At 34.8% G+C, this 12,934-nt stretch overlaps 1 protein-coding gene across 3 annotated transcripts in view; it reads left to right on the plus strand.

The window, feature by feature from the left end:
- The window catches only part of LOC148627041 (beta-galactosidase-1-like protein 2), a 28,919-nt gene that overhangs the window by 1,579 nt on the left and 14,406 nt on the right, over positions 1 to 12,934 (plus strand). For 2 of the 3 annotated variants that reach the window (XM_088566213.1, XM_088566196.1), the window contains exons 1-14: positions 3,051 to 3,735; positions 4,103 to 4,171; positions 4,621 to 4,716; positions 4,930 to 5,038; positions 6,637 to 6,750; positions 6,947 to 7,028; positions 7,409 to 7,567; positions 7,834 to 7,977; positions 8,736 to 8,828; positions 10,357 to 10,407; positions 11,009 to 11,064; positions 11,426 to 11,575; positions 11,794 to 11,871; positions 12,067 to 12,157. In XM_088566213.1, coding sequence (XP_088422339.1) covers positions 3,560 to 3,735; positions 4,103 to 4,171; positions 4,621 to 4,716; positions 4,930 to 5,038; positions 6,637 to 6,750; positions 6,947 to 7,028; positions 7,409 to 7,567; positions 7,834 to 7,977; positions 8,736 to 8,828; positions 10,357 to 10,407; positions 11,009 to 11,064; positions 11,426 to 11,575; positions 11,794 to 11,871; positions 12,067 to 12,157 — 1,468 coding nt within the window. In that variant the 5' untranslated portion in view covers positions 3,051 to 3,559. Of the gene's footprint in view, positions 1 to 3,050; positions 3,736 to 4,102; positions 4,172 to 4,620; positions 4,717 to 4,929; positions 5,039 to 6,636; positions 6,751 to 6,946; positions 7,029 to 7,408; positions 7,568 to 7,833; positions 7,978 to 8,735; positions 8,829 to 10,356; positions 10,408 to 11,008; positions 11,065 to 11,425; positions 11,576 to 11,793; positions 11,872 to 12,066; positions 12,158 to 12,934 lie in introns of those variants that run through there. The other variant, XM_088566205.1, reaches the window with a different exon arrangement.

The following is a 12,934-nucleotide window of genomic DNA, read 5'->3' on the forward strand; positions in this document are numbered from 1 at the left end:
CAAATTTGCAATTTTTGCAACTCGTACCGCTGTGACATCTATGGCAACACCGCCTGCACTAAGTCCAGCGCCCTAGACCACTCGACCTGCTAGGCTATATAGCCTAGCTGGCCGAGTAGCTATCTTACGTTATCTTCCCTGTGTCAATTTGATCCGATGGAGCAGTGTTGCGAATAGAGTCGTCACATTCTGAGACGTTATATATATATATATATATGTTTGTAAATTCTTGTTTCACGGTCTAGAAACTGTAGAATCAGCCAACCTACCAAAATAGACTCATCATTTGATTTTTTCCCTCATTAACAGGGGCGGATCCAGACACTTTGAAAATGCCAGCCGGGGTTCTCTTGAACAAAAGGGGGTGCTAGGACATTATTTACCTTTTTTTGTCAACTATCAGAGTGGGTAAAGGCTGTGAGGACTTTAATTTTGAAACAAATGAGTTTTAAATAGGTCAACGAGTGTCAATGCCACATCAGTTTTCAAAGATCCTGATGTAGCAAAAACGTTGTCTACTATACATGATATGTGTCGTACCAGCAGACAAAGCCCAAGACAACATTGTTTTGTCCGCAAAATGTATTACATCCAATATTTATAATCAGAGGTAAACGTACAAAATAATAGCAGTAATAAGACCTATATTGCTACCACACTCTCCAAAGAAGAGATAGTGGAAAACCATAAATCTGTGCTTTCTTCTTTTGGTCTCTCTACCAAAGACGATGATTGTGATCTACAGTCTATGTATTGGGTTATTAAACTACACAAGAATTCATACAAACAACGCTATATAGCTGGATCTGCAAAATGTACCACCAAACACCTTTCAAACATTTTAATTGCTCTATTCACAGCTGTCAAGGAGGGTCTCCAGTCCTACCACGACACTTGTTACTCTCGTAGTGGTGTTTATCCAATGTGAATCCTGAAAAAATTCGAAAGATCTTCTAGAAACCCTCAATTCAAGATTATTATCAGAATACAATACATTAAAACCTGTGATTTTTCAACCCCTTATACTTCTATTCCAGATACTCAGATTAAATCCCGACTCAAAAACATTATACATCGTTGTTACTCAAAATAGGTGGTACACCTAATATAAATATGTAGTTCTTGGGTAGAGATTCCTCATACTTCGTAACAAATAATTCCAAGTCATCTTCCAAATATACCAAAGAGGATGTTTTCAAAATGCTGAATTTTTTATCAACAACATATTTGTCCAGTGTGGTGGACGCTATTTTCAACAAATGGTCGGCATTCCAATGGGAACAAACTGTGTTTCTCTATTTGCCGCCTTATTCCTTTACTCTTATGAGGCTGACTTTATAGCTAATTTGTTCCGAAAGAAGGAAAATCGTTTAGCTAGATCCTTAAATCTCAGTTTCCGTCATATAGATGACGTATTATCTTTAAACAATTCTAGTTTCGCGGATTTTATCGCATCTACCCCAAAGAACCTGAGATAAAGGATACTCCAGACACTGTGAAGACAGCCTCTTATCTTGATCTACACTTAGAGATCGATGGTAAAGGGAAACTATTGACCAAATTATACGACAAACGCAATGACTTTTCATTCCATATTGTCAACTTTCCTTTCATCTATGGCAACACCCCTTCAACACCTGCGTATGGAGTTTTCATATCACAACTCATACGTTATGCCAGAGCTTGCCATAACGACGCAGACTTTTTGTATCGCGCTAGACTTCTCACAATTAGACTTCTGGAACAGGGTTATGTTGCTACAAGATTGAAGTCATCATCACTGAAGTTTTATGATCGTCACCATGAACTCATGGATCGTTACGGTGTATCCATCTGCACCATGAAAATTGATTTGTTCAACGTGACGTAGTTTTCCTTTCATCTTTAGTCTACCTATGACTTTACTTTTTTTAAGCTACTAGGCGGGGAAAAAGCAGAGGAGGCTTATCTTACCGGTACATCTGGTCTATGCTGCCAGTTTTTTTTTTTAGTGGAGCCCGAGTTCCTCATTTACTTTTGTTACTTTGTATGTATCACTTTGGTTATTTAATGTTCTTTGTTGTGATTGTCTGTATTCCATGTCTTGCCCTTTTCCGCTAGAATCTTGGTTCCGTTGATCACTCTTAGAACACGGTTGGCTTCCAATTATACCAAAGTTTCAATGTGGTGTGGTTTCTTGACCGATATGGTATCTTACCTAACCATTATACTTTTCTGTTTTATGCACCGGGCATAACAGATAGTACACCCTATTTTTAGGGGAAAGCACTCTCCTTACCGAACGGCTTGGTCCAGATTCACCGTCACTATAGTGGTTTTGTTTATTTTGTTTATTTTTTCTTCGCTTCACCATTGTCGATGTTGTATAAAGATACTTGAATTTTGCCTTGATTGTGATTACCCTTATTCCGATGTTGCATATCAAGTTGCATGCAACATTCAATTGTTTTCCCTTTATACAAATCTGACGATTGTTTTAGATCAAAATACAATACTTTTAGAGGTAGAATTGGAGAAAAAAATCAAGATTCCTTGCATACAAAACAAAATATTTGTTTTCAATTATCATTGTCATAATAAATACTTAATTTCAAGACAATAACATACTTTAGAAATAATGTTCCCTGAGGTTCTCTCACAAATAAAAAAACACAGAGATGATTTACAACGCCATTTAATGAGTATACAATACATACTTAAGTGCATCTAAAAAAAAGTTCTCTTTTAACAATATATTATGTATAAATACAGTTGAAGCTGATATTCTTGTTTAACGATATAGTTTATGTTTTATACAGTTGTAAATAATATTTTAATCGTTTTGTTCTACTAGGAAAATTTTCAATCTCTGCTTAAAAAGACTTACTACTTTTGTACTTCTTACTTCATTTGGGTGGGAAGGGAATGTATTCCAAAAAGAAGGACTGAAGTAAACCTATGTCGTAATTGCTTAATTGTTCTGTTTTAGGTTTAGGATCATCAAAATGTATGCCTAATTATATACCCGGTTTATGCTTACCTACAACCGTTCGGACTTAAAAATGTTTGTTTTATCTTGATGAATTGTGCATTCATACATTATTTTACATGACAATAAGGTCTGAAACATGCTACCGAAGATTGCATGCGTGATATTTCCCCATCTTAATTGTCCAGACTAATCACATATCAACAGTCTTGTTTTCCTTTCCAAGTCATATAAATTGAAGCACGAAAAAGGTGACCTATTCAAGTGAGTTAACCCTATATGTATATTGGAAGTCCCCCATCCCATCCAACACGCCTTTCCTTGGACCCGAGCCTGGTAAATAGTGATAGTTTGCAGGTGTCTACAGTACCCGTCTCTCTTCCATTTCAGATTTGCAACTGGACAGAGAAAATACACCAAAAAAAAATACAACTATTTTTATCACTGGGACTTTCTTTATAACGTTGACCTCTGCCGCGAGCTTACGATTGTATTTTACCACTTACTTACATGTAAGACTGATAAAGGAAAATACCTAGATTGTTTGATCAATAAAATCTGCTATCACATTAATAAATACACAGGTGGAATATGTCGAATGTGTATAGTAGTTCAGGGTCTCTGACATTTAGGGACAAGCAGTTCTTCTTAGATGGTAAGCCATTCACGATCCTTAGTGGTGCTTTGCACTACTTCAGGGTTGTTCCTGAGTACTGGAGGGACCGGTTGATGAAAATGAAAGCATGTGGACTTAACACGGTCGAAACGTAAGTTAAAACAGAATCTGACCCAACTTACAATTTGTACTGATGGTACTATGTTATTTCGTTTTACAGTATGTACACTACTTAGAATATCAAAACACTAGCAAAATTCAAAATGATAAACAAGTCTTATTCCAAAGACATCTAGTGATTTTACTATATTACTTTCTAACATGTGTCTTTTTCTGGGTTAATAGATGCTACCATTAAGGCTTTATGACACTGAATACAATATTTGCATTTTCTAACCTTTACTCTGTCATCTTCCATTAGCATTTGAGGTGATTGGTTTCTAAAGTAAATATGTTTACCCCACTTAGGAATGTGACTATTATTTTAAAGGCAGTGTCAAGTACTGACTGTTTTGTAGATATGTTTGTTGGAACTTGCATGAACAATATCCAAATGATTTTGACTTTACTGGTATACTCGATATAAGGTAAGTCAGTATGGTTTCAGTTGAATGCGTTGTATAAGATGAGTTTCACATTACTCAAACTTATGATGAGGAATTGATATGGTGTATATGTCAAAGAGACAACAACCCCACCATGATGAAAAATTCAGCCTAAGGCCACCCATTGGTCTTCAACAGACGACGAGGAAATCCTCATATCACAGGGCAGGCTGCACGCAGCTGGCCTCAAAACAACGTTACAACGAAATTATATGAATTTGGGTCCGTATCTTGCTTCAAATGTTGATCATATAATGAAAACATAGTAATTCAATCACATATCTAGTTGAAATACATCAAAGATCATAGTATGCAATGAAGTGGCAAATATAATAATCATATATACTTCTTTTCTTTGCCAAATATTTCACAATGATCAGCAACTCAGTCTTCATATGTTTTGTTCGTAATACGAAGTTTTCTTATTGTAGAAAGTTCATCAAAATTGCAGAAGAATTAGGATTGTATCTGATATTCAGACCCGGTCCATACATTTGTTCAGAATGGGATTTCGGTGGTATGCCTGCGTGAGTTTTTACAATGTAATATCGTTCGAGATGATATGGAGTTCACTTTTTCGTTTCTCTGAATCACATAATTACGAGATAAAACGATAAAAACTAAACAAACGACTACAGGTTCAAACTTTAAAAAAGTTGAAAATTAATATGCCAAAGAAAATGTTGACCCATGTTGTTTAATATCAATACACCCTAAGCTAGTAATTGTTGCTTTATCAGATGGTTGTTACGAGATCCCAACATGAAAGTCCGCAGCAACTATGGTCCGTACCAGGAAGCTGTAGATAGGTTCTTTGGTCACTTGATACCTATGGTTACTGATCTACAGGTAAGTATAAAAAAATAACAAAATCTTTAAAAATGAGTTTTTTTACTTAAAATACTATAAATTAACAGATAATATTTATATAATATACAGCCAATATATAAAGCTGCGGATGTGACTTGTATATTTAATCAAAGTACTCACACACTGAATCAATTTATATCGATATTTCCAGAAACACGTATATTAACATAAACGCTAAAGTTTTAGAATATAGTTTCAGGTGCATGAAACACTAATCATGCACATTTAATGCCTTGAAGCACTCACAGTTCTATTAGTTATCACAGCACAAGGTCAAATAGCCAAATAGTATGATTATTACAAAAAACAAATATCACCAGACTTCAGACTGACATCATTCCTGAGAAAATTACATTATCATAATTCCTATGCTATCGACTACGTCAAGTTTTATTTTTACTTGTCATCTCCGGGCTTCCCGACGATGTCACGAGACGGTAACCGTATCAAAAATATGATAAGATTAAGGTCAGTTCACAATCTGTTTTTAACTAAGCTTTAAGTTTGTTTGATATGTTTTTTTTTTCGTTCAGATTGATACAAATAATATAGTAAGTTCTCTTCCGACATATTGGTCTAATGCAAAGAAAAACTCCGTTTTAATAAATGCACTTTACAGTGAGTGATACATCCGGATTGGTTCCAGGTTTGGATATCCGTTTTTCTAAAATTTGGCAAAAAAGAGCGGCAAATAACAACTCTCTTGCTTTATATAAATTTCTTGATCGGAACCATACCCTGCCCCTTTTTTTTTGTAAATATTTGGATCTGCCCTGGCCTGTATGAAATATCTGGACATTCTTCCAATAGGTACACACCATTCCTCCTTATATTTTCATTCTAGGATTGATGACTATTTAAAATCTTGAAGGGCTTTAATTTCTAGTTAAACATCAACAGTGTATATCGACAGTAAACAACTCTGGCACTTCGTTCCCGTCAAAAGTATGGGAATAAAGTGTGGTGAAAAATTACTCACTCAAAATGTTTTTCCGCGCTAACAAATTTTAATTACGCAATCAAAATTTTATTACGCACTCAAAATTCGGATCCCGCACTAGGATTTCAAACATGTACCAGAAATTGTTAAATTTTACAGAGAAATGAAAAACAAGTGAATCATGAGTGTTTATGATTTCTGTGCATAAAAATTCTAAAAATAAATAAATAGGCAACTGGACGACTGGTTCATTCAGGTAAGTGCAAAGGAGTAAACAGGTTTTGAAAAGAAGTTAGAGGTCAACTACTTGTAATTGGATCGGTTTTTAATACAAATAAAATTTATCAACATATCTAGCAGTAAAAGTTATTTCTTGGGTTTGTTTATCGGCGTAAGCAACATAGAATTAAATTTGAAATATTAGAAAGTGGACCTAACTATCAATGGGAATGGGACTATTATCCTGCGGTATTGTAAGATAATTGCAGATGCTATAAGGCTTTACAAATCTAAAGGCTCTGGCGACTGTTGTATCAATTCTGATCTTCGATCGAAATTGATAAAAAAACACTGCCATCAAAGAAATTCCACGTTTTTACTGAGCGCCACGTTATAATGATTTTTTGTGCTTTTTTAGTATTCCCTTAGACTACCAGGAAAACCCAGTGGTGGTCCGATCATAGCTTTCCAAGTGGAAAACGAATTCGGTTCCTATAGCAATGAATACGATCATCTCAAATTTGTACAGGAGGTTTGTACATTACTGTGTTTTATTACATGCATATATTTGTTAAAGCCAAGTTCTTCTTTTACACATATTCATGTTTTAAAGCAGTGGAGACATTTATTTAGGTTTTTATTCAAAATTTGATTGTACATGTAGAGATGTAACATATAAAACTTCAAAGGTTTTCAAATATCAGTATACATAACTATGTCTGTTTCAGATATTAGTAAAATACGGAGCCAGGGAGATGTTCCTAACCTCAGACAATCCACATGGAATAAAGAACTGTCCCTACTTTGATCGTAAGCATCTACCAGTCTAGTTTACATCCTGACATCATAGGTTTAATAAAGTTGTGATCCGTCTTTTCGTTGGCCCTTTCTCACAAAATGATTGCATGCATGGGCGTTTGTAAAATATCTAAGTATGACAAAATCCATTGCAAAGACTTGGCAACACCGAGCATTAGTTTTATTCGACACTTCAGTTTCTCAGAGCCCATTCTAATCTTGCTACTCATTACAAGCAGTTCAATCTATCTTCCTTTTATAAATATGCACAGATTTATAGTTTTCCAGTGTCAGTCTAATATTTCAAATGAGAGGGGGGAATACTTCAATTTTTATTTATGCATCACACGCTAGATTAGATTAGATACGACCTTTCACTTGTATGTATACAGGAGCTTTACCAACGGCAAATTTCCCTAACATGGAATGTGGAAAGGAGTGTTTTGATTTAATCCGAAAATGGAATCCTGACTTTCCTCTGATGGTGACAGAATTCTGGTCTGGATGGTTCGATCACTGGACGTCATCACATAAAGGATTGCCTATAGACGGTATAGTGATCTCCGAACTGTTTATGATTTATGCTGTGTAACTTTATTCTGGTTGAAGATTGATTGTTTTATAAATCTTTTCATGTCATTGCAATCGATATACTTGTATAGTAATTGGATACCAAATCCAGTCAAAACTCGTGGCCAAAGGTTACTTGTTCGTTTACAAGTGTTTTGAAGTTAAAAAAAATACTAAACCTAACAACAAAAACAAGAAAACAAAAACAAAAAAAGAACAGATTGAGCATAATGTGTGTTTTCGTTAGATTTTGCAGCTTGTTTGTCTGGCATATTTGACGCGGGGTCATCAGTCAACATTTACATGTTTCACGGAGGGACCAACTTCGGTTTCATGGCTGGTGCCAACAGGTTCGCAGGATCTACATACAAACCGGACACCACAAGCTATGGTAATGCAGAGTATTGAAGAATTTCTTCCATGATACTTTGAAAGCAAGTACTATCTTTAAAAAAAGATAGCCGACGCAGTAAAATTTTGTTCTTTTTACTTATAAGTTTCTACATTTCATTCAAGAAAATTAGCACATGGTTTCGATACAGTTTTTTCGAACGCCACTCAGTTATCAGTATTTTGCCAATCAGGAAACAGAATTGCGATCAGGTGACTTCCGTTTCCATAGAAGAGTGTCCTTAGTGTCAAAGGGTAAAAAGCGAAACTATATACCGACTGCGTCGGAAAAATAGATACTAGTGTAAGAACTTATTATACAGCCTCCCTGTTAACCACTTTTGCTATTAACATTATATAATTACCATAATGAATTAATGTTTATTTTAATCCTTACCTTTCCTATCTTCCGTACTGATTTGACTACTGATTTTACCGATTTTGACTTGTGGCAATTTTATGCTGCCCGTGTGTGTTGTATTAAAGATAATTATAACCGAAATGAAAACGGGAGGTTTTTGCGCTACAAACATTTCCATCGAAAGTCAGGACCATTGCACTGGCTTCCCACTTTCTGGCTTTTACCTTGATATTGCCATTTGTTATACGGACTTTTTGACTTTACCTTTTGTCTGTTGCATAGAGTTAATCAGTTCGGTTACTTTGTTATTATCCGTTCCTTAACTTGTTTGTTGTACGTTTCCAATTGTCGATTCATGACGTACCCTTGTTTAAAAAAAATATGCTTAATTTTGACAGATTACGATGCCCCATTGAGTGAAGCTGGAGACATAACGGCAAAATACCTCAAAGCCAGAGAAATTATATTTGAAAAAGTTTTGAAACCTCAAGGTAGACTGTACTTCCACTAGTATACGTAATGAACAAAAAATTAAATTTTGATTCCTTTGATATATAACACAATAGTGAAACTCGTCAAATCTGTGTACTGTAATTACAACCAAGCTACTACAACCGTAATTTAAAAAGATAATTTTAAGCACTGGAATCTAAGAATTGGGCAAAATTGAAAAAAAATAATGGATCATGCTCAGAAAAAACCCCCAAATTTAACGATGTGGGTGCATAGTTTATGGTCCATGGAAGATAAATTGTCAGTTTGTTTGTCTCAGAGGTGATAGAGGATGTTGAAAATTAGTTGAAAGTTACAATAAAATGATAGGAGAAATGTGAGTTATCGCTTATTTATGCAATGCATTTCATATTAATTACAAATGTATATATCAAATTAAAATTTACGTTTCCACGAAACGTGTAGAAGTCGCCTCCCATCTCCTGATCTATGTTTTTGAGAAATATATCGTCAATTGAACTGCATATTATTAATCGAGGCAGCGTCAAGAAGCTGGATATTAAATTTCATCGATATCGAAGTTTTAATTTTTTATCGCGGTGGCGGCCATTTTGAAAATGGCAGTCGATACATAGTTCAAATTATCGGTTGAGCCGCAGATTCTTAAAAAACCTAGATATCAATTTTCATCAAAATCGGACAACTTTGAATTTTAAAAATTGTGGCCGATACGTATCGTCAATTGCAATTTGATTCGCAGATAATTAATCAGGACGGCTCAAAGAACCTAGATGTTAATTTTCATCGAAATCGGACAAATTTAAATTTTCGACGGCGTTGGCGGCCATTTTGAAAATGGCGGCCGAGACGCACGCGATTTTTTTCGTGATTTTTCGAGATATTGAGTTGAATATATACACCAAGTTCCGTCAAATTTTGATCAGCGGTTTTCGAGATATATGATGTTCCAATTTCCGGTGTAAAAAAATAGGTACCATTTTTGAAAAAATGCGGCAGCTGGGAATTTGATTTTTGAGGTTCTGCATCCTTCGAAGAGTAGTTCTAACACCTTGAAAAGTTTCATCTCAATCGGACGAGCCACTTTTGAGAAAAGGGGCGGACACTTTCAACGATTTTTATGACAGGAGAATTAAAATAATAATAATAATAATAATAATAAGAAGAAGAAGAAGAAGAAGAAGAAGAAGAAAAACAGTAAAAACAATAAGTCACCGCCACTTCGTAGTCGGCGACTTAATTACTGACTCTTTAAAAAGGAATAGACACGGTTTACATTTTTAATACGATTTCGTGGAATCATGATTCACACACTGCCCGATTCTTATAGTGAATATCACTGAATAAGTTTGAAGTCTTGACGACCGTATGATCTTGATACATAGAGAAACCGCCCAAAGGTTTCAGTATCCAGTTAGCCAAGATCAGTTGATGCTTGCTATCCATATCTAAAATATTGTACAATAGGAATTTAATGCTTTTACTTTCTTGTCGCTTATAAAACATGATTTTTATTACAATTCTTATCTATATACATATACAATTTAGGTATTACTGACCTTCCAGCTATACCACCAAATACTCCAAAGACCTGTTATGGTGAGTGTAGATTTGTAGACTTTAAAATCGTTACGGTTTTATCCATCTGCACCATGAAAACTGATTTGTTTAGACGTGTCATAGTTTTCCTTTCCTCTTTCGTCTTGGGCTTAACTTTTATGGGCAACTCCTCAGGTGTTTCTAGAAAAACAGAGGACGCTTACCCTACCGGTGCACCTGGTCCATGCTCCCTGTTTTTAGTAGAGTTCGAGTTGCTCATTTACTTTTGTTACTTTGTATGTATTGTTTTGGTTATTTTGTGTTTTTTTTTTTGTGTATGTCTGTTTTCCAAGTCCGGTCTTTGTCCCTGGATTGCATTCTTTTGATTTCCGCTAGAATTTTGGTTCCGTTGATTACTCTTTAAAAAGTTTGAAACTCATACATAAACAATGAAATAAAAATGATGTATCATTTGGTTTACTTTATAACTACGATATTTGATATAATTCATAATGATTGCGCAATAAAAAAGCTATCGTTTAAAGTTCAATTAATCATTTTGCTTTAATCCGATTGGTTTTATAATTCATCTATTTTTAATTCTTCTTTTGTATTCTTTATCTGGTAATGAAATATATATCACTGAATAGTTATTTTGTAGATCCTGTAGAAGTTACAAATTTTATCGACCTGGAGACCATTATTTCATTTTGTCATGTAAGTGAAGATTCTTCTATAGTTTAAGGTCATATGCTGAGAACAAGCAATAATTGTTATCAGTAGGCAATGCAAAACATTGTCGAACAAACACTGTTTGCTCTTTGCAGCTTCAAGCGCAGTCCTCATCCGCGCATTTAACAGGACAATGTTTCTAACAGCCACTAGATACAAATAAGCATACATGAAGAGGTTACCACTACTTTTTTTCTGTTACTGTATTTATCGAATTTATTAGTTGACAGAACCCGTACATTTTGAACACGTTTACATTTCATCATCTTTTTTGTTTTCTGTTTTTCTGCCTATATCCTATATCCTTAATCAAAGTAAATTTGATTACCGGTATTTCTTTGTATAGGTAAAAGTGAAATCTCCCAACCCAGTAAACATGGAAAACCTGAACGTGTATAATGGATTTGGACAGAACTACGGATACACCTTGTATAGAACCAAAATAGGAGCTGGGAAGGTTCTCAGATTTGAGAAGCAACCTACTGATCGGGCACAGGTGAATGTAACGAGTATTGCTAATACTTAAACCGACCTGTTGGGACAATGAGGAAGCTTTTAAAGCCCAAATTATTTCATTAATAGTAAGATTTTTCAATTGAGAAATTAAATAAAAAGTAAAAAAAAAACGCCTCTCTTGCATTTTTACAATACTGCACACCATTGGTTTAGAATATTGAGATAACGTAAATGATGCAGTGAAGTTTATTGTTTCAGATATTTGTAGATGGTGTACAAGTTGATGTGCTGGACTGGAGGGAGGAGAGGACTGAAGTGAAAATTGATACTGAGAAGGTATAAAATATGTCATTGCCATTGGCTCTCCAGAAAAAAAAATAACGGGTGAAAAATCTGTCACAAATACGTATTTCATTAAAATGAGACGGACTTTCAAACGCATAGAAATAAGCTATAGGTAGTGTACGCCTGGTGATAACGAGAATTTTAAACTGACATATTTCAAGCTTTAATTCTGTCAGTCTTTTTCAGGAATCGTGCCGTCTTGATGTTCTAGTCGAAAACCACGGAAGGGTGAATTACATAGAAATAGGCGACAACCTGCTAAATGAGCAAAGAAAAGGTTGGTAATTTTTAATTCTTTATATTAGATATTTGCTAGGAATGACCCAACTTGTCTTTGTATTAGTGCCTTTCTCAAATTCACATTTATTTTGTTGGTGCCATGAAAACCTTGTTTACAAACTTGTATTTATATTCATTGTCATACAACAATTCTTGAATCTTCGAAATAGCATCATACAAATTGTGTTGCAACATCGTCTGTGACATCTCATCTGGACTTTGTAAAAGTAAGTCAAGTAACCAAGCCCTGTTGAACAATATTTTGTATTTCCCGGTATTCTTTGAACAATGCTCTTCATAAGACTATACTAGAAGTGTTGTATTCAAGTAATTGAGAAATGAAGAATTAGAAACTAAAGAGATAAAGGTTTCAGTTTCTCCTGCATTATACATAAACCTTAACATTTGCATAGATACTGCATCATCTCCATGATGGTTGGTATCAAAACAGTATGACAAACTTGATGATAATGGCTTCCTAATTGTTAACTTCCCATTTCTCGGCAATTTACCAACATATTTAGCCAATATACACTGACTTTCCCAGTAAGCTATGGTATTGTTTAATGAGCTATTAAGACGGGGATTGATAAACATATAAAGTGTGTTTTCGTCCCAACTGATTTGATTGGCCGATATGAAGTTTGCAACTGAGATAAAACATCTTCAGTTAGATTTCACGTATTACCGGATTAACACCCCTTCGAACTTGTCTATTGCAGGAATATACGAATTTGCTCTATGGCAAACAGGACCTAAATACTTTTCCGGAGCA

This window comes from Perna viridis, chromosome 1, assembly GCF_037379345.1.
Source record: "Perna viridis isolate PV_CMFRI_1.1 ecotype Kerala chromosome 1, ASM3737934v1, whole genome shotgun sequence".
Taxonomy (NCBI): Eukaryota; Metazoa; Mollusca; class Bivalvia; order Mytilida; family Mytilidae; genus Perna; species Perna viridis.